We start from the raw sequence: 22,353 nt of genomic DNA on the forward strand, positions 1-22,353 counted from the left end.
GACTGAGAACAGCCATTGCAGCCTTCCCTGGCACCACGGGCCCTCTGTCATCCGCAGGGGCTCCTGCTTGTTCACATGGAATATGGTTCTTACAGTTATTACGGCTTGAGAGAGCAAGAAGTATGTACAAAGACATTTTAAATTTGGTGATATTAGACTAAACAAAAAGTGAGGCCTGCTCTTTGGAAGGTGAATTGCTGAAGAAAACACTCTCTTAAAACATTCTAGTTTGTCATCTTGTAAGTGGTTTATGATTCCGCCATGCTGTTCTTAGCTTGTAATGACCGTTCTGTTTTGCTAGAAACTGCAGACATATATGAAAGAAAGTAGGTTGAAATCTTTCATTATATGAAGAGTGACATGATAGGACATCAGAGTAAAAGCCGAGGATTTTATCCTAATTTCATTAAGAAGTTGTGTTTATATTCTATTGCTGTATTTATCCATCTGTTTCTGGAATGGAAGAATTTGGGAGCAGGATCAGGATCTCAGCTTTACTCAGCTGAGCATGCCTTGTAGTTCAGAAAAGTCAGTCGGCCATAAGACACAAGTCCATTGGAAGTCAAACTTCAGTAGTTCTCATCTTTACACAAATATGTTTCTGGCAGATGATTTATAAGTTTAGCAACAGATTAAGCTGAAGTAGCCTGAAACAATGGCAGATGCTGGTGGTGTGCCCTGCCCACCTCCTACAGGTTGCCGTTTCCAGAGGGATGACTCAATGGCCCAATATCCATACCTGCATTCTGGCTGGCGGCGGTAAGGCAACGTGGGATTTAAGCCCTTGCATTCCTGCCGTGGGGGACATCTTGCAAGAGGGATCAGTGTATGCAGTTGGGGCAGATGGTTTCTGGGGCGTGTGCAGCTTATTTCATCGCAAGGTGTATCTGAATGCCTTTAATGTTAATCGTTTTAGAGAAGAGAACTTGGCCATTCTTGATCTTGAAGATCAGACATCCTTAATGGCAAAGGGAAGCTTGAAGTGGTTTGGGAGGCATATGAAAGTAGAAGTATACAGAAAGAAATGGAATGATTAGCGTTACGCTTTCCAGTCCATAACATTTGCCATTTCCTGGGAAAAGTTAAATAAGCCCGTTGATCATCACGGTATCTCCTTGCGTTAGCAGGATTTGGCTTGGTTTTCTCAATACGTGACAATTCAAAGATGCGAAACGAAAACTAATTGGCCAAAACCATCCCAGCCTTTGGGTTCAGCAATAGCTGGTGTCAGCAGCGCCGGAGGAGAAGCGCCCCCCCCACCCCCACTCCCCGAGACCTTACCGGGAGCCGCTGCCGGCGGCGTTTGGGGCCGGGGGGCAGGTTTGGGGCGCCGGGCGGGGAGCGGGCTCCCGGGGGGCAGCGGCAGCCGCTGGCGGCGGCGGCTCGGCCGCTTTAAGGCCCCGCCTGCCGTAACCCGAGCCCCGCCGCCGCCGGCGGAGCATCCAGCGGGGAGGCACGGTGGGGGCGGCCCCGGCGGCCCCCGCCTCTCCTCTGCCCTCCTCTCCCCTCCCCTCCCCTCCCTCGGCCCGGCCCCGGTGCCCCGGTGCGCGGAGCTGTGCGGCGGCCCCAGCCCGCGGGGCTGCCCCGGGAGCAGGTAACGGGCCCGGCCCCTCCGCGCCCCCCGGGACCCACCCGGCCTCTCCGGGGGCCGGCGGCAGCGCCTCGGGGCTGGGGATCCCGCGGGGCTCGGGGCGCCGGTGTCGCTGCGGAGGAGGGGAGGGAGAGGAGGGGATGGCGCAGGCTGTGCCGCCCGTGCCGTGCCGCGGTGCCCCCGCGGTGCTGCCGCAGCGAGCCCGGAGCCGTCCCGCAGGGCAGCAGCGACGTGGCAGCGCTGGAGCAGCGCAGGTGGTGCGGTGTGAGGCTGGCTATAAAGCGAGCCCGCAGCCTCTAGTAGCAACTTATCGTGGCGAGTTTTTCTATGAGGATTGGGTTTAGCTTTCGGTTTTCAGCAGGTCAGGGGAACTTAGGGCTGGGTGGGTGTCCTGGGATCGGTAGCGGCTTCGCCACCTAATCTCGGCTGGGCATTGGGCACTCTAGTCCTAAAGGCAGCGGGCTGTGGGCCATGCACCTTGCTCTGCACCTCCACGCTATGGCTTGTGGTTATGCGATAGCATGTCTTACGTTTGTGTTGTGGAAGATTGGTATCAGCAGGGAAAGCATAAACACCAAATGCCATTGATGGTAGAAGCGCTTGGTAACTCTTCTGCTCCTTTGTACTCTCACCAAGTGCTGACTTGCTCCTGTTAGGAGTTGGTAATGGTTTCACATTGGGGCGAATGAATTTTGAGTCGTCATATACATATGTGTAATTCTAGTGCTCTTATTTATCCTAAAGGAGAAACAGAATCACAGGAAAACCACAGAATGTTAATACCGGATGAAAAGATTGCATTTTCATTGCTTTCTGAATGCTATTGAAAAGCTCTGTTATTAGCTTCTTCAAAATTAGTGGGGTCAACACAGCAATCTGATACTGTGCTAGACACATGTAACTAATACCTTGCTGGAATTTGTTAGTTTCAAGCTTTTGATGACATTTATTTACATGAAGACTATGTTGAAAAGATGCAAGAGCAAAGTTTGGACCACCTGTACTTACTGTCTAGCTGAATGGTTAAGACAGCAAATTTTGGGTTAACAAGGGAAAGACTGCTGTTAAATACCTCATGGTGAAGAACCAACCCTGGTACATTACTTGTTTGCTGAATTACAAAGTAGTTACACTAACACCCGCTGCCCCACCTTCCAGTAGCTCAAAAACTGTATCTGCTGACTGAATGGTAATCAATGACTATGCAGTTTGTGGGATAATGTGTCAGCTCATATATAATCCATGAAGTGCTGTATCTAGACTGGACTTTGCTGGACAGCCATGAGAAGATAGTGGGGCAGAAAAAAATAGCATAGTTGAAACCCACTTTTGACTTACATTAGTGATTTTTTTTTTCCTCAGGACAAAGAAATCATGTAATCGGAAGCATATTATGGTACTTTTAAACGATAAAGTTTAGTTCAACAAAGAGAATGATTTTGCTTATTTAAAGTGAAATCTGGTAAGCAGCGGTTAATTTAATTTAATTAAACAGGATATAGCTGAAAACAACTTAGAAAATGTTTGTAGCTGAACTGTTCTTCCATTTCATATAAAACATTGTGTCCTAAAACCTGGTTCTTGAATTGGATTAAAATCCAGCGCTCTTAATTTGCCAAAGTAAAATATGAAATTATTCCTGGACTTTGGCACTTTATGTGCATGAACAGTGTGTTGATAAAGCATGTATGAAATCGCCTTCTGAAATCAGTATTGCAAAACTCTTCTTAGTACCTGTCAGACCAACCGTAGGGGCCGGGTGACTACTTTCTTTGCTGCCATGATACCTTCCTCCCTTGCTGGCATTGTGGTTCTTTCTGTGCTTGCTACTAAAAGTGCTGAGAGGTGAACGCACATAATACTTCTGAAAGCCAGATCATGTACTTCCCACACAAGTGCTTTTTCTTAAAACAAAATCCATGTACAATCTCCATAGAAGAAAAAGCAACTCCTTTAGTTCATTTCTTGCAAGGGATAGTTGGGAGTGGGTTTTTTTTTTTTTTTTTTTGGTGTAACTCCCTAATCTCCTGTACTGAAATGAGCATCCGCCATGCACTGAAATATTACGTACTTAACAAAATCTTCTGGTGCTAAGGGAACAAAAGAAAACATGGATATCTTCTGTCCAAGAAATTGTTAGTGTCTTTCAAAGTCAGGGATACTAGTGTAGTCATGGCAGATGAATAAAATTGGTGGCATGAGAATTGTTAATATTCTGGTCAAAAGGATAAGGTAGGTGTGTTTTGTGTTCACTGCCTTTGATATTTTTCTGAGGAGATTTGGCTTCAACATGCATTTTGGCTTCTTTCACACACATTGGAAATCAGGCAGACTGACTTTTTCTTTAAGTGGTCCAGGAGAGGACTTTATTACTACAAATTAAAGATGTAATAACAAAGTTCTGGCCCCAGGCGCAGCGTCTGGAATGGGCACCATGCGATGTTTTTCAATGGGCTTAAATTGGAGGTTATAAAACTTCACTGATTGTTTTATTCCTTCAAATTGAAAAGTTTTTTAGAAAATGAGACTTTGAACCCATTGTCTCCAGTACTAAAAACTGCACTGCAGTGTACTTTGTGTCCTCTTGGCCAGTGGAGGCAAATGGAGAAGTATGGGGAGAACTCCATAAACATAATTGCGAGAATGCAGAACTTCCAGGATAGTATTTGAAATATATTTGAATACTTTCAGTTAGTATTTGAAATTGAAAGTTTCAGGTAGACTAGCGTTAAAAAGTACAAAAGGCTGGATGCTGCTGAACTAGAACGGGACATCAGATAAACAACTGGAATGAACCAAACTTTGTTGCAGTGCATTGCAGCGTGTGTACTTTCAAATCTTAACATGGAGTAAAAGTGCACTTCACAAACCGCATCTTTGCATCGTGCCCACTTACTGCCTTTTGGTTTGTGTTGCATAGTAGTCCCGGAGCTTGTAGGCAGGTGTCCTTCTGCATTGCTCTAAGCAGGGAGATGCACCCAGAGAGCACATCAAATGCAATCTAACAAGTGTGGGGTCCCTAGGACTGGATTAAAGCTGGGCTGAGGTACGCTCTTGAAATCCATATGATATGGGTGTGGGTTTCATTCGAGAGATCTACTTGTGTCTGAGCTGCACTCTGCTCACACACCTGTAGCTTTTATGGTAGGTGTTGCTCTGAGAATGTTTTAGGTAATTCACTTTTTTTTTTTAAAAAAAGGGGGGGAGATTTTGAGACAATTCAACCTTCTGCTTCTAAAACTTTGAAGACAAAAGTGCATTCTTCCTTATTGTTTAGCTCCTATTTATAGATAGCACACATTTGTTAAAGTTTTCAGTTTAAATGCAAAGCATTTCCATACGCTCACTCACCAGCTACCCCGCATGCCTACACTATTGCACTTAATTTTTTTTGGAAGCTATTATTGTAAATAATGGACTTTTATTTCTTTTTGTCTCTCCCTGAAGCTCAAGTTTCTTTCTATCTGCAATGCAGATACAGTTTTAAAACTCTAATACACATTCCCTCATTGTATAATGCATGTGAACTGAATGTGGACATAAGTGTACTATATTATTATATCAGTTTTTGCTATCACTAGTTGTTGTAATAACATCAAATTATGCTAGCCTCTAAGTCTGCATTTTACTTTTAGATGTTTTCTTCAGAAAAAAAAAATCAAAGGAGTGACAGTAGTTATACTGTTACTTAATTAAAAATATTATTTTTGAGCAAGCCATTTGTTTGTGGCTTTCTTCCACTTTTCTGTTCAACTTAATAGAAATTGACTTTTTATGAGTTTGCGACCTTTGTCAGTCACGGAATATAAAACACTTCTCCACACCATCAAACCAGAGATATATGTCAGAAGTTTGTGACTTCTGGGAAAATACCATTTTGCCTTGCAAAGTACTGGAGGCTTCTGAGAAATGACTTCAAGTATTTACAGACTGTTATTTGTGTTTGGAATTGTTCAGCTATTGATTTAGGCCTCATAAAGTAGCTAAACAACACAGTGTCTGAAAAATGCATTAGCCCTGATGATAGGAAGTTTTTCAGTGTGCTCAGAAATTGCACAAAGTTTAGCTTTCCATGTAAAGAAAAAAGCTCGAATCTCATAGCTTGCATGATATGGCAAGGAGGAGCCCTCAGCTGTGAACAGAAGTGTGGACTGAGAGCTCTTGTCCCTATGAAGTACAAAAACAAAGCTGCAGTGAGGTTAATACTTCCTGAAGCCTTCTCAGCTGACCTGGAAATCTTTCTATATGCTTACGTGATTTTGCTGTTGCTTTCAAAATCCTGTTGGTAGCCGTCAATCTGTTAAGGGTGAGATGGGTTTTAACTTCGGAGCTTCTTGGGACAGGAGCAGGGGCTACTGAGCCAGCACTTCCATTGTTCAGGGCAGGGGGGATCCAGTAGCAGAAATTGGGAAGCTCAAGTTGGATGCATACCATGCAAAGATAAACAAAAATCCACAACACTACAACTTTACAGTAAAAAAAAAAAAAAAAGAAAAAAAAAAGTTTGGGGATACTTTTATATTCTTATTGAATAGTATTTATGTTGATAAGTTAGCTGTCAATAACACACTGTGCCTGATTAAAACAGTTAAACGGATGATGGACTGAAATTACCTGATGCTTCTCTTTGCAGGCTGAAAAACAATGGCTTCCTTCAGCAACCTGACTATTGGTATTGCTCTTGCCAGTTTTACCACGTTTCAGCTCCTGTTCCATGTTTTAAGTTCTTGGTTATCAACGCGGATAACACCTGGTTTTAACAATCTCAGCCAGAAAAGGAAGATCGAATGGAATTCAAGGTAAAGTGTTCAAAACAAACTACAGCTAATGAACTATCTGCTCTTTTCAACACTTGAACCACCTGCATGTGTATATGTCTAAAACTGCTCATAACATCATTTAGTTAAACGCGCTCGGTGATCAGCAGGACAGTTCTGCTGGTAAAATGCTGAGGCCCCTGCGTAGGCACGGAGCATTAACACTTGTATGATAAACACTTCTTTAGACAGTGATATGCAAATGACAAGGGAAGTTTAAAAAAGAAAACAGTGACCGCTGACAGGGACTAAGCTCATGTGGATTAATTTTAAATGGTTTCTCTCTGATGCTTCTAGTTGGAGAAGTACAGAATTCCTTTTCCCCAAACATAAATGAAAATTATCTATGTTCCAATTTATTCTGTGATCTAAATGCAAGTTGCTCTCTTCTCCCATTCTACTGCTACAACCTGCTTTGGGTAAGTTTGGGTTTTCAAAGAAATTTGCTGAATCATCAGTGTAGCACTGCAGTGAGGCAGCATTATGCTATAGTTACAGGACAGCTACGTGGGTATTTTGGTGGGGAAGGGGACTGCAAGAAGAGGAGGAGGACATTACGAGATACCAGGTAAGTGTTTGGAAAGGAGTTGTCGAAACTTGCTCTAAAAACCTTCCCCATTCCCTTTGTGTTTCTTCAGTCCTGTCGCTGGGATATATCCAGGTGTATTACACTTGTCCTTCAGGCGGAGCGCTGGTAGCAGCTTGTTCAGTCCAGGGAGTCTTTTCGGGATGAATGCTTTCCTCACTTTTAAGCCACAGAGGAAGTATAGGGTAGTAATTGCAAACAGGTCACCGAGGTTTTGTTTGCAATACAATACTCTGAAAGGTTATACATATATAGTACACAAGTTTCTACAGTTGAAAGGAATTGATATAGTACAACTTCATGCTTGAGTAGCCTATTATAATGTTCAGATGTTTTTCAGGTGTTTCTCAAATCCTGAGTTCAAAATTTTGTATTGCACTGCTGTAACTGCATTCCAAATGCATTAGTCTTATACTTTTCCTCCCCTGTGCCATTCAGAGGCATTATCAGGTAGATACTTTTAAAGTTATTTCCACTGATCTATGAAGCATTAGTAACTCAAATAGTCTTGTCCTTCCATTTGGCAAATGTCCACTTGCAGTGCTTTTAGAGGCACCATCTTAATTTCGGTTCGATCTTTGAATAATTGTTTATCTGCTAGAACATCTCTTTAGGTTGCCGGTTCATCATATCAATGTAAGCTGAGGTTTATCTCTGTGTTCAAAATCAATAATAAAGGTTGACAAGGAAACTAAACTAAACTTTTATCATGTTGGAGCTGAACCTTTGTCTCAAAGCCACATCAAGTGACCCTTGAATTGCATAATAGGGTTTCTGAGGACATATCCCATGCCCGGTAGCACGATGCTAAGTTGCAGTGCTTTGCATAACAACATACAAATTGTTTCACAGATCACAAGTCTGCTGGAAATAAGCTGTTCTGTAATCTCTGGGCTAATTTGCAGTAAGGTGTTTAACTACTCAAGTTGGTAAAGCACCTTGGGTGTACCCTTTTTTACTTCTTTCTGCAATTTTGCTTGGAGTTTATAGCAGGATGTAGATGTTAGCACGGAGATGAGTCATGGTCCAGTGTGATGCTGAGTTCTGGAGTTAGAAGGCATGAAACTCAGGGCATGGTTCATCAGCAGCTTGTTGATTTTATACCTGAGGAGGGTATGAAGTGAAAGAACAGCTGGCTAATGGTGCTTGTGTTTCTATAAGAGATGGACTGTTAACTCTGCTAACCAAATGCGGTGTTTTGTCAAACTGCTACATCACTCCAGTGTTTCACTTAAATCAGAAGATGCCCCTAGGGGTATTCTGTGCATTCACAGAATATAGATGGATGTGTATGTATTCTGCATATAGCTATGCAGGTGGAGAAAGTTACTATTGCCTGTTAAAATCAGTTTGGTTAGCATAAGTGATTTAAAAGTAGGTGTTTGCTCTTTTGTCTTACACTGAACTGATGTAGGGAGCGCTCACACAAACGGTTCTGTTGGCAGTCCTGAAGGAAACTGGCACAGAGGATGGTTCTGCATTTTTATCAGCTCAGCTGGGTCTGGAGCAGGGCATCTGTCTGAAATGCGCTGTAGCATTGAAAGTATATTGTTAGTTTGGAGGGTTTTTTGAATTAAGCATTTGAACTGCAGCTCTGGTTTGTGTTTTCCATGCTGTGGATTTGTTCATTCTGCCCTTCCAAGAATAAAGAGCCAATAAGTAACTGATTGTGGGATCTTAACTATGCAGATTCTCAAACTGAGTTAGAAGCTATACTTTGACACGGATGTAGTATAACTTTCTTGTTTGTTGGGCATAAATTCCTGTCACTCCTTCTACAATACTTATTTGTATTGCTATTATGCAGTTGTAAAAATATGTATATTAGGTAGTAAAGGAATAAGCATGCAACTTACCAGGGCAACTTTTTTTTTTTTTTCTTTTCAGTTTAATGAGGAGTTAAAGGATGCAAGCTTTGACAGTAATTTCAAGGAAATGTACTGAGCTTGATAGCTTGACCTAGATTCCATGTTAAAATGGAGTGTTGCACTGTTTCCCTTCTGTCTCCTCTTCTGTGGAGAAACTTCAAAGTGCAAAGTTAAGGAGGAAGTCTGCTTTCTTCTTTCTTCCTGCCTTCCTTTCTTTCTCTCTTTCTTTCTTTCTTTATTCTCTCTCTCTCTCTCTTTTTTTTTTTTTTTTTTTCCCTCTTTAAATGCTGTGTTTGTGTATAGGTTGTAAGCTTATCCAAACTAAGGTTTGAATAAGCAGCCACTCCTAAGACAAACTGCAACTGCAAACTAATGAACTATATGCTAGGGCAAATTTCACTTCTTCCAGCATTTCCTCTCCTAAAGTTCAAAAACCTCGGGTATTTCTTAAATGCTAATCTTATATGCCATGCTTTGTTAAAGCAAAGAATATGTTAAGCAAGGACACAAAGTTCCTAGCCTTCTGTAATTCTGTGTTGAAAGAGTTGATGCTTTAATTAAACAATTAATTATCATTAAGGTTCTGACAACGTTATTTTCTTTCTTTGGGGGAAAAGAAAAGAAAAAATCCCATGCTATAATGGTTAGTACATGTTTTTATCCAGCATGCTACACGTGAATATTCATATTGTATTAATCTCCATTCAGTTTTTGGAACACTTCTGAAAAAGCTGCTGAAAATAGCATCATACACTTTTTAAGCAAATTGTAAATGCAGACTTCCTTCATGAAAAGTGATAGAACCTTCTAATGCCAGGAGAAGATAATACATCCCCTGGAAGTAGACTAAGGGTTATAAACCCTTCTTACTTTGGAAAGTATTCTACAGGAATTAAGGTGTTTTTTATACCTTGCGTGGTAGAGTCGAGACTCTGGAGAGTGATATATGCACATTTAAATTATGAATAACTTCAAAATACATTTATTCAATACGTACAAAGACAAGACTAGTAACTAACAGCAGCTGTACGCTTGTGTGTAAGTATTGCTGTGGATGTGGTGCGAAGGAGTTTCTGATCGCTCAGCCCTAACTCAGAGTTCTCATCTTTCAAATACCATCCATCATTCAGTAAAAATACTGTTGCACTTTTTTTTTTTCGTCCTAGTCATGCTTAGGAAGTGGGAAAGCAGTCAGCAGCTGCACACGTAGGTGCAGCTTATAGCAGTGTTCAACCCCTGGCCAGAGGAACGAGGCTCCCGAGCTGGACCTGCGCCCACCGCATTGTTCTGCCTTCCAAGAATACTTTGGGGCTGCACAGGGGCAGTGTGGCCCTGGCCACGTGCTGGCAGGAGCCCTCCTGTGCCCTAGGGCAGGCAGCTCTCCAGGCGTGTTGGCCTTCGGTGTTTATCTGCGTTACACCTGCAGCCTGTATGCTCAGTGCTGACATCTTTGGACATGGGTATTTAGTACTAGAGCATGGGCAAGGCAACCCTGACTGCTGCAATTCTGTGTAAGAGGAGTATAAAACTGCGCAAGGAAGGCTGCAAGCTGCTGGCTGTAAGAACCTGCAGCTGTTACACGTTACATGTGCAGCTATAGCTTGTGAGTTTTCTCTTGGAGGGACAGAATCTACTTCAAGTGCTCTGGGAATTCTTTCTGAAACGTTCATTGATAAGACTTTTAATTTAATGCCCCACGTTTTGGAAAGAGGTCTCAGGAGATGTGTGTTGGGCCACCTGTTAACTTGGTGCCAGGACGGAGAAGCTGGCTGCTGTAGCACTCGGCCAATCTGAATATAAAATGCAAGGTGCTTTCCTCTAGTTTTTCCAGCACATGGTGCAGTGCAGTAAGTATTTGTTGAGAACTGGATGTCATATTGTCTGTAAGGACCCGTTAATATATGGGATAATCGGGGGAAAAAATGTAGATCTTAGTTACTGTACTTTAAGATCCCACTTTCTGTGCAATGCATCCCTTCCTTTGTCACCATCCCTCCCCTCCCCCTTTATTTAATAGGTATTTTCTACTTTTTGACTCTTTCCCACCTGACATCAAATGAGTCGTTGGTAGTAGCATAACGAAGAGATGCAACTGGGCGTGACTTTAGATGTATCCTACATGACGGAGGTTGTGAATGGCAGTATCTCCTTGTGACTGTGATCTCTCTTTCAGGACAGTGTCCACATTCCATGCCTTGGTGGTCGGTGGGTTTTGTCTGTATATTTTGTTGTACGATGACGCTGTTAACGCTGACCATCTCTGGTAAGACATTTTGCGTATATGTTGCACTTATGCAATAAAATATCATAACTAAGAATGGAAAACAGTTTTGCTGTTTATTAATTACTGAAATAATTGTTTTATTTTCTGTTAAAGTACGCAGTTGTGATGTGTCCGTTTTTGTCTGTACAACGTGATAGTTCCAAATTATTTGTCAGTGCTAATCCCTTAGCTTATTGTCTTTATTCGCTTCACAGAGAGGCAATTGATTTGGAATAGCAAATTACATTACTAATCCATAAAACTGAGCATGTAAGTGTAAGCTGACAAGACTGAAACTATGCTATTTAGTATAATCATTTTAAATCAAAATTGAAATGCTGTTGATAGCCTTGGGAAAAAAAAAAGGAAAAAGCTGGTGGGGCCTACTACATACTTAAAAATACATGTAGAAAGTGATGAGTTAAAATGTTTGTATTTCAGCCTCTCAAAAAGCTTCTACCAATATTTGTTTAAGAAAAATAAGATGAAAATAATGCTATTTTCATAAGGAATTGGATTGTTTAATAAATTTATAATATTTTCTGTAGTTATCAAATACTCTATTTTCAGGTTAATCTTTTAGTGATTTCTAGTTATATTGAGTTACATTGTGTTGTTTTTTGTTTTATTTTATGCTTATTTTTGGGGGGGGGGGGATATAAGATGACTCTTGTGTTAATTAATTATAGAGTGCAGTTGGTGTTTTTGACATCTCACTCATTACCCTCTGAAAACTCTTTCCCCCCTGAAGGAAGAGGCCGTATTTTTCTGGCAAAGTGATTACCTCCTATAAGTTTAATTTTATACGTCTTGTCAGAGGCTGCTGTTTTTAACCTTGTCAAAGGACTGTATTATGAGTCAGTTTAAACTTAGATAAATATAACAGCTGATGCTTGTTCTGCTCTTTTGATACTGTAAACTAATGGAAGTGCAGTGTGGACTAGACAGAATTGGGTGCTTGAAGCTATGAATTCTGATCATATCTCTGCCACTGACTTGTTATGTGGCTTTCATAAATGCAACACTAATTCATAACACAAATTTAACAACATTGGCCTCTCATGGATGTAGTGAAACAGGATTAAATTGCTGGCAGTCTTGGATTTTTTTCTTTATATACTAGTATCTTTAGAGAAACCAAATACACTGAATATGTTATGAGATCTGTTAACCATGATGAAAAGGAGGCTGTTATAACTTGCTCAGTGTATGTGTTGTGGTAAGCTTTATCTGATACAAGCTTTTATCATGGTTTGTTTGAGTAGGCTTTGTTCTAAGCAGTACAAAAGAAATCACGAATGGCAGAAATAAAAACCACTTTGTGATGATAGTCTTCTTTTTTACAAAATTATGCTGGTATAAATCCAGTAAAAAAAATAAAAATAAATAGAAAACAACTTTTCTCAAACTTTATAAGAATGAAAAAAAAAAGTTAATGTTAGATATTTCTGTATTCTGATCATTGTTTACGGAGTAAAGTCTATTTTTTGAGTAAATGCCCAGGAATCCTTGATGCAGCTCTCTTGCACTCATGTAGCCTGAGAACATTACTCAGGTGCTCCAATGTTAGACTGCTGGGAAGGTTTTGATATGGGCACTCTTTCCCCATAGCTATTGCCACCATCTTTGTGCAGCTGTTGACTGTCTGACCATGTCCAGTTATTCTCTGCAGGGCTTACATCTATCTCTACCTCTAATGGAAAATCACAGGTTCTGAGTCTCAACCTGTCAGCCCAATTTCAGAGCTCATATGAAGCTTAAATGCATGCTGCTGCTGGTACCTGTAGGTCTGAAAAAGGATCAGGACTCCTGCTAAGGCTTTGGGTGCAATGGAGAGAGCACGTGGTATTGCTCTGAGGTAATGCCTGAAACTAGATCCTGCAGATCCTAACAAAGGATAATAAAGACTAGAGCATCCATAAATTAGAGACGTGTTAGCCTTGTGTATGCACACCTTTTTTGATGGTCTAGGACTTCCTGTAACACTTTGCCTTGTTTTCTGTATGTAATACAGAGTTGGTAACATAGGTGATGTGGAAATTGTTTTTGAGGTGATGAGAATAACATTGTAGAAAATGTGGAGGTGGCAGAGATTAGATAAGGAGAGGGAGGCAGTGTAAATAAATGAAATGAGTTGCAGCTTCACGAAAGGGCAGGCTTTTTCATGCAACTGTCCACTTGAAAATCATTAAACTTTGTGAAGTCTGATGTTCAGTTAGCGTTTTGTTTTTATCTAGCATGATCGTATCTGCAGAAAAGTTTGAAGAAAGTTGGTCATGTGGACTTTTGTTCATTATATCTGCCTGTGCATGTTCCTGTGTACTCATTTGCCATGCACACCTCCTTAGCAATCACAAACGAGAGAGCTCTTCTCTTCTTTTTTAGGTCACTCCCTGCTTCTCATTCCTGGTACTGGCTTGCATCAAAACTTGGCTGCAGACATCAAAGCTCATAAGCTCTGTTGCGCTTCCCATTCAAACAGATCAGGAATCCAGAAAATTTTAGGCTAAATTCTGCGTTTTCCATTAATTGAGATTAACTGGCAATCTGACATGGACTGACTCTTCTTGAAGGTATTGGGAGGTGACAAATGGGTAGTGCAGTGGTGTACGTTGTTGAGATGGTTTAGCAAGCCTAGAGAGGGCTTGCTGCAAGGTGATCATTCTCATGGAAAGGCTGAAGGGAGGTGTTTCTTCCAGTTAAGTCTTGTTTACCAGTATCGGGGAAACAATTTCATACGCTCAGACCTTTGTGTCCTCTCTGGATAAGAAAATGAAGGATACTGAGTGCAGGCTCAACCTGGGTGGTTGTGCTGAATTGATCTGGGTGTGCTCGCAAGTTACAGCTTGGTGCAGCCACTGCTGCAGCTTGGAGCCCTAACAAAGGACTGGAACTATTCACACACTGCCTGAGGTTGTGAGAACACATCTCTGCTCCGCATCTAGCTGTGACTTTCTGAGGAGTTACATCTGAAGGAGCACTTAGCCCACAGCCTACATGAAACCAGGTTTTGAAGCCTGTGAAAATTGCTCCTGTCTCAGATTGTAGTTGAGAGCCTGTTGCATGGCCTCTGTTAAGAGCTGGACACAGCTCCAGGCTCTCCTGGTAATGTTTCTCCTCAGCTCACGGCAAAATTCTGTTGTTGTGAGTCCTTCCATTTTCTTGTAAGCTATCCTCTTGCTCAAGCAACCAATTAGTTTTAGACACCAAGAAAGACTTAAGATTTAGAGAAGAGATTGTAATAATACAGGAAATCTCTCCCATTGTTTCATTCCAGTAGGATTAAGAAGTAATAGCTAAGTAATAGCATTTTACTGCTTTCTAGCTAGGGTGGACTTTGTATTGAAGGTTGATTTAAACACACATTCTTTTTTTTTTTTTTTCCTTAAAAGTTTTGCAACAAAGACTGCTTTCATAGCCTGTCCTGGGCAGCCCACTTTCTATAAATCTGTAGGTCTGTACCTTGAAGCTCAATTCATACGTACACAAAACACATCTAGACTAGATATACACACATACATATATTAAACTAAGTTGTGTATATACATATCTTTATGGAGAGAAAGAGAGAATTGCTTACCAAACTCCTCAAGGTAGGTATGCACAGAGAACAACCGAAGAAAGAACAAAAAAGTTATTTACTGTGATGTGAATGCTTCCTCCCCTTGAGCAGTGTTCACGAGTTTGGGTGTGTTGAACATCCCAGAGGAACTGAAGTTGTATGTTTGCTACTAAGAGCTTTGCCTGCTGAATGTTTGGCACCAAAAGGGAAGGTACAGGAGGTGGGAAACTATGCCAGAAACATTTCTGCTGGAAGGTTCCTTGGCTTCAAAGAGCAGGCACATAATTCCTTTCATGTCTCTTTCTATTCTGTTTATTTCTATAAGCATCCATCCTCTTACAAATGTGAAAAGCATCAGCTGAGCGAGTTATTTTTGTCATCCGCAACAAAGTTTTAATACTGGCAGAAGAACAAAAATGGGGATGTAGAGTGTCAGCTGAAGTGCTAAGAGACACCGCCTGGGCTGTGTGCTTTTATTCACTTAGGCCAGAGAAGCCAGCTCAGGAGACTTGCTGGGTTTCAGTTCTAGACTCCAGCAAGGCTATTGGGGTCTCTGCCCCAAGGCCAGGGATAGTCCTGGTTAGGGTAGCTAGTAGACAGATGTCTTCTATCTGGGTGAAAAAGGAATCCATTTTTGTGACGAGGATCATCTTCAGCCAAAAGTCATAATGTCTTACTGTTGGGCCAAATATTATGTGACCCGTTGGACGTAATGATGCTTGATATCCGTACGGTCTCTGCAAATTACCTTGTTATAAAGGTTATAACTGCGTTTTTGGTGTGTTTACAGGGGTGACCCTTCAATGGTGCAACTGAATATTGCTATTACCACAGGCTACCTCATTTCTGGTAATTATGCAATGTCTATATAATGCGCTTAACCTATATATTTATATTAAGTCACTACGCTGGAGATGTGATATGTATACAGCAATTTTAAAAGCCGCAGCAGAAACGGTATTGTAATGGAGTTCTGGGCTGTGGTGAAATCACAGGATCTTGCCTGCAGATGTGAAAGATGGGAATGTCGTCTTCCCAAGCCCTAAGGAAGTGCCATAGCGTGGCTTTGTGACAGTTAGATAAATAGCCACCAACTCCGGCTAATTTTTTGTACTTCAGCCAGTTCAGAAGGTGTTAAAGGGGTTGCTCTTCACTCACTCAGAGTGCCTAGACCTTGGAGCACTTTTATTGCATGTTTCTTCTTATGGCCTGAAAATACTGGCAGGGGAATTTTAATAACCCTTAATACAAGCTGAGGCAAATGATGCTATAGGATCTCACCTGCCCACCTTCTCATCTCATTTTAAGACAAAATTTAATCGTGTATAAAACTTCAAATTTTTAATTATTTCTTAATACTGCATTAACCCTTAGATATGTTAGAGTTCTTAATTGTTTACTGTCAACTAAAATTGTCACGGGAATTTTGTTACAAAATTATTTGGAACTTGTATTGTGTCTGAGGAATACTGACTTACCAAACTTCGTAACTTGGACTATTTTCAGGGAAAACTGCGTATTTGGATGAAGTCTTTGATCAGACTGCCTATATACTTGATTATCGTACACACTAGGTTTCTCACTGTAATGGAATTGATAACTTGGTAATCAGTACACCCTGTTAACGTGTGGCTTTTTTTTAAGTCTCTGGTTTGTCTGTGAGAGGAACTTCATCTTCTGTGTTTAAATTCATTGGTGTCTATTTCTGAATAATTACACACCAGAGTTTCATTATGAATTAATGAATGCCTTTGAACAGAGACCTGAACCTGGCCGCTGATTCTCTTTTACTTCCTTACATAGTTAAATTATTAATAGGAAATGGAGCAGCTGTATCAGATAATATAGAGTCCTGCCTGAGGACAGCCAATCTAAAAGAGATCAAGGCATTCACTGGAGTTAAGAAAAGCATAGGGGTAAGGTCTTTGATTTTGAACCTTGATCATTAGTATTCCATTCAAAGTACCAAGTGTTTGTTTATTTGGAGAAAGTAGAGGCAGAAATGGCTTATTCCAGTTTAGAACAGAAAATCTTCTGAATTATCCCCAGGGCAAGAAAACCTTGGTTGTCAAAGCTTTCTTTACACCATTAGCTCATGTCCACAGTATCACTTTGGCAGTAATTGGAAAAGTCTGATTAAGATGAACATGCTTCTCGTTCCAAGTGTCTCTTGCAAAATATTTTGGTTAATGGTTCCCTGTTTGCTAATACAATTTTTTTGATACACAAATTCCCTTGCATTTATTGTATGCATTTGTACATCGGCTATGCCCCTTCCTTCCCCATCCCCCTTATTTTTTGGGGGTCACTTCTTCCAGATTTTTGGATTTATAAGTGTGGAGTCTTGCTATGAGATCTTGGATCCACTTTTTCCTTCCAGAATATTTCAGCTAAAGGTATTGCTCCTGTACTTCCACTGATACGAAAAATAATTCATGGCAACTGTTGGAAGAACATCGTTGCTTATGCTTTGTCAGAGCTTTTCCTACATAAAGGAAAGCCTTTGGGATAAAGGTGTTCTCTTCAGAGATAACTGATTAATTGCATTTCTACTGGTACCATATATTTGCATTCATACCTCCTAGAAACTTAAAGAAACACTGTTCTCAGTTAAATGGTAGTGCACTAACTTGTTCTTTAACATGATTACTTTTTTCTTGTAGATCTGTTGCTTATTATTTACTACTGGAAGGCAATTGGTGACAAATTTTTTGTAATACATCACTTGGCGGCTCTGTATGCTTACTATTTTGTACTGGTGAGTACTGTATTTTCTAGCAACATAACAAGCAGATGAGATTGAAGACAATGCTTTTATGAATCTCATTTGCTTAATATTTAAAAAAGTTATTCACTGGTTGGTATACTACCTCTGAAAGACATGTTTATATTTCCAATCATCACTACTTTATAAATGGTTTTATCAGTCATTTGGAAGCTCTTCTCAGTTTCTGCTGTAAAGAAACTTTGAGGGGCTTTTACATGGTTACGGAAAGGGATCTCAAATAAAACCACAAATCTGAATATTTATTTAGAAAATCAGAAGAAGCTGATTTCAGTGGGTTATGTTCTGCTTGTTTCCATATTTGTAAGGCCATAGGTCAGTGACCTCTAACTCTGGTCAGCTGGATGTGTTTTTTTTCAGTGGGTTTTTCTTTTTATTTAAAAAGAAAAATAAAAAAAATTGTTATTACACACAGTTTTGTCACCCAGACACAAACACTTTACTGTTATGGTAGGTAGGGTTCTGAAATGTATTCCACTTTGAGTTACTGAACAGCTGACATGCTAATGTGTAATATTAGTACACTGACCTGAAAAATGTGCTATTATATGAAGTTCATGAGTATCTAATAAAGGGACCATATCCATTGTTTAGTATAGGCTAATTTTAAATTTTGTTATAACTGTCTGAGATTTCTCATTCAGTATTTTTTATAAAGATTGCTGTTGACTTTCTGGGACTTCTTTTTTAAACTTGTTTTGTTGGGGAAGCAGTGGATGATTATTAACTCTTTATATCTCTAAATATCTGTGGCGTACATTAACGAGAAGAGGGAAGGAGAAGGGTGCTGCTCTAGGCTGAAGACTAACTTAGTTACTCTTTCCTACTTTGCTGCTGGTGTTTCTCAAAGATGCGTATGTGATTTGGTAGAAATCCCACTGAACTCCAGATTAAGACTGCTGAATTTCTTCTGAAAAGCTCATTCAATAAATAAAGAAATGCTATAAAATACCATTTGCATCACTTACAACACTTCTTTCCCTACCTACTTCATGAATCCTACACTTACAGTATTAAAAATGTGTCAAGACATCAGAGTACAGTCAGATTTTCCATGTAGTGGTTTAAAGGGAATGAAGTACACTGACAAGTAAATACTCTGCTTCTAGTTAAAAAATAATAATATCTACTACTGTTATCGTGGATGAAACTGAATTAGAGCTGAATATTAGAGAAATGAAAATACCACTACTAGGGGTAATCCCTAATGCAGAAAATTCAGTAGTTGTTTCTGCGCTCGGATGTCTATGCCTTACTCTAATTCTGTTACTCACATGCATCTTATTTAGAAAATTGCTCTCGCAGTTAGGACAGAATTTGATAATGAACACAGTTTTTCTGTTTGCTGTGGTACTAACTTATGAGAAATGCCTGAAATAGTGGGGGGTAACCCCTTCAATGGGGGGAAAAAGCAATGATGGCATATGCCGTGGGTTGTTAGTGGTGTGCCTGAGGGTTTTTGTTTGTGTTTGTTTTTTAAATGATTTTATCTCTCTACCTGCCAAGTGCTGCTTACCCAGTCATTATGCAATGAGATACTATTTCCAGCACATAGCCCAACCAGAAGATAAGACAGAGGATTCTGTACTTTGTCATTTGGAGGGTAGTGTTCAGTTGCAACGTGTATCGGTGTAAAAGTACCATGCTCTTATCTGGATACCGGCATAAAAAAAAAAAAAAAAAAAAAGACATGCTATTGCATATCTTGGAGGATATGGCAGGGGCTACAACAGAAACAGTGGAATAGGTTTTCTCTGAGGTGGGGGGAGAGAAGAATTAAGAGCTTTGTGTGCCCTTTCTGCTGCGAAATAAGAGCCAGCAATTCATCTTCATGTTGGCAAATCGCAGTTCTAAAACAATGCAGGGATGTTCTTCTTCCATGTAGTGTTTCTGTTTGGGTTTGTTTAAACATGAGAAATCCAAAATATTTATAATCCTCTTGGGCAGTGCCATTATAGTTATACATATATATAGTTATGACAATTTGTGCCAGTCTTCTCTAGGTAGCCTTCTCTAGATTTCCTTTACCATTTACCTGTAAATCTTTTAAAGAATTATTTAAAATAAAAAAACTACTCGTTAAGATACCTGAAGGACAGTTGCATCTTCTGTAGAAAACTTAATTTTGAAATTTTAAGGAAGTTTGCCACAGCTATCAAACTTGATTACTGTCAGTTTTAATAAAAACAGTTGAGACATTTTATCACTGTGTATACTTGGAGGCTTTAATCAAGGTTTATCTGCTAGATTGTTGATTTTTCTATGTCTGTTCTGTCTTTGTCTAACTAGAGCAAAGGTCTGTTGGCCTATTTTGGAAACTTCCGTCTGCTTGCAGAGTTCTCCACTCCTTTTGTCAATCAGCGGTAAGCAGTTGTGGATTTTTTTACACTGTTCTTAAAATTTTGTTCAGTATGGTGATTCCTCTCACTTAGATTTTTGTCATTGAACATCTGCTAAAAGGGAACTTGCACAACTAAGGACTACTACCTGGAAGACTGGTTTGCTATGAAAACTTTTAGCTGCTATAGCTGCAAACAGCATAACTGGTGTATTTGCTCTTGAGCTCCCTTTTGGAGTAGACCATCCTTCATATCAAATGCTAAATTTTTGTGAAACTACAGAATGACAAAAATTCATAAATTGTTTATTAGCATGGGTGTTTAGTCAGTTATTATAGTAGAAGCCAGTGATTTCAGTAGGGATTTCTTCAATATTGTGGATCGGGAAAAGAAGAGACATGGCTTCTTTTAAGCTTATTTTAGTGATACAATGAAGAGGAGAGTAAGAAAATGGGGGTAGTGGGAAGGTGGCCTTGTAATCTGAAGGTGGTATTATCCTATAGATTTCTATATTGACAGTCGCGTCCCAGTCAGTGTTCTCTCAACTGTCTTATTAAGATAGATTTAATCTTGGAAATGTTGAAGTGGTACCTATACAGCTGCTAACCTTTCAGATTAATTAAAAGCAATATGTTATAAAATGCCTGTGGTGAGACTGTGTCCTTGAAAACCCACATTTCCTGCTTTCTGAGAAAAATGGAAATCTCTGTAGAAGATGATAAAGTCCATTGCGCTAAGGGATGTCATCTCATTAGTGCATGATTTTTTTTTTCCTTGAATTTGAAGAGAACCAGATCCATAAGACAGCAAGCTGTGGATAATGATTTACATTATGTTTTTTGTTTGCATTCTTAGTGTTACCAAAAAAAGACCCAATATCAACATATCAAATGATATTCTGATCCCAGAACTGAAGTATTCTCCTTGTATTTCCTGTCTGTGTTGTTAGGGTTATCTAATTGGAGGTTGTTTCCATGCCAAACATTCAGATCTCTTTATGTTAGTGTCAGCATTTATGTAATTAATTGTCAACAGTGATGGGTAAAATGTTCATGATCAATGTAATTTACTGACTTCTATCTTTTTGAATGTGCTGGGAGGAGGAAATCACTAAGCAGATGTCCAGTTACCCTTTTCTCCTACAGTTACCTATATTGGCACATCACTGTAGATTTTAAAAACCTTTAAAAATATCACTAGTTGCCTATTGGTGCAATTTATAGTAACAAGTAATACGTTTTTATTTATCATTTTAAAAATAAATTTGAATTACAGTGTAATAACATGGTAGTTGTTGAAATGCAGACTGCTTGTGAACTGGTTTGAATCAGGATTTTGTACGTGTTATTGCTGTAATGTTCTCAGTATCATGCAGCTCTCAACTAGGTGATTTTTTCAGCCAAGCAGAAGAATTTCATAGAGTCATTCATGTTGGAAGAGGCCTCTAAGGTCATCTCGTCTAACCTTTAACCTAGTACTGACAAGTCCACCACTAAACCATGCTTCTAAATTTTGCACTTACACGTTTCTTGAAGAAGAGGGATGGCAACTCAACCACTTCCCTGGGCAGCCTGTCCTAATGCCACACAACCATTTCAGTAAAAAAATTTCTCCTAATATCCAATCTAAGCCTCCCCTGGCACAACTTCAGGCCATTTCCCCTCATCTTATCATTAGGTGCGTGGGAGAAGAGCCTGATCCCCACATTGCTACAGGTGCAATTTGCAAACAATAACTTAGAAATACAAGCTAGAAGCAATTAAAAATACATGATTAATTAAATAAATAAAAATCAATCTTACTGAAATGGCTTTAAGTCTGCCTGGCATCTGTGTGTACGCTTCTTTTGCAGGTGGTTTTTTGAAGTACTGGGATATCCCAAATCTTCCAAGGCCAACATCATCAATGGTGTGCTGATGACAGTTGTGTTCTTCGTGGTGAGGATTGGCGTCATACCGATGTATTACAGCCGGGTAATTTCTTCGTTTGGAACTGAGGGTTTCCAGAGATTAGGGTTTGCAGCCCAGAGCGCCTGGATTATCTCAAGTGTTGTCTTGGATATTATGAACTTGATGTGGATGGTCAAAATTACAAAAGGATGCTACAAAGTTATTTGTCTTGTTGGACAGGAGGAAGCTAAAACTCACAAAAATGGAAAATCTGACTAGAGATCATATGCATAAAATGAAATTCCTGCTATGAAAATAATCTGGGTTCACTGAACCAGTGCACATTTCTGCCATGAAAAGCTCCTGTTAAGGAAACAAGGTATTACCTCTGTACTGATCTTATCTTTCCCTAGCCACACTGCCTGTGCACCCAAGGCCACGCTTTAAGGATCTTATCCAGTGAGGAATAGAAGCAGAAGTTCACAGAAATGAATGCTACGTGTGTGTTCTGAGCACTTAACAAACTACTGACGTGAGGAAGGAGCCAACTGGTTACTTGGTTGTTGTCCACCAGTGTGTTTGAAGTGTTTCACTCAGGTTTCTCAGATCAATGTTTTATAAAACTAGTGAATATTGACGTCTCTTTTTTTTTT

At 40.0% G+C, this 22,353-nt stretch overlaps 1 protein-coding gene across 1 annotated transcript; it reads left to right on the plus strand.

Moving 5' to 3' along the window:
- The first annotated feature begins 1,472 nt into the window (after positions 1 to 1,472).
- On the plus strand, positions 1,473 to 22,353 carry LOC309881086 (TLC domain-containing protein 4-B-like). Its single transcript, XM_082766674.1, has 7 exons — positions 1,473 to 1,594; positions 6,225 to 6,390; positions 11,036 to 11,125; positions 15,478 to 15,536; positions 17,351 to 17,445; positions 19,762 to 19,835; positions 21,664 to 22,353. Exons 2-7 carry the CDS (start codon positions 6,236 to 6,238, stop codon positions 21,977 to 21,979), a joined length of 789 nt encoding a protein of 262 aa, XP_082622800.1. The 5' UTR covers positions 1,473 to 1,594; positions 6,225 to 6,235; the 3' UTR covers positions 21,980 to 22,353.

This window comes from Aythya marila, assembly GCF_965140915.1.
Source record: "Aythya marila genome assembly, chromosome: 8".
Classification (NCBI taxonomy): Eukaryota; Metazoa; Chordata; class Aves; order Anseriformes; family Anatidae; genus Aythya; species Aythya marila.

Bases quoted from the DNA above. Each gene is read 5' to 3' on its own strand.
- LOC309881086 (XM_082766674.1), top strand. From the start codon at position 6,236: ATGGCTTCCTTCAGCAACCTGACTATTGGTATTGCTCTTGCCAGTTTT. The intron at 11,126-15,477 runs GTAAGACATTTT...GTGTGTTTACAG, and splicing joins GTTAACGCTGACCATCTCTG to GGGTGACCCTTCAATGGTGC. The intron at 19,836-21,663 runs GTAAGCAGTTGT...CTTCTTTTGCAG, and splicing joins ACTCCTTTTGTCAATCAGCG to GTGGTTTTTTGAAGTACTGG.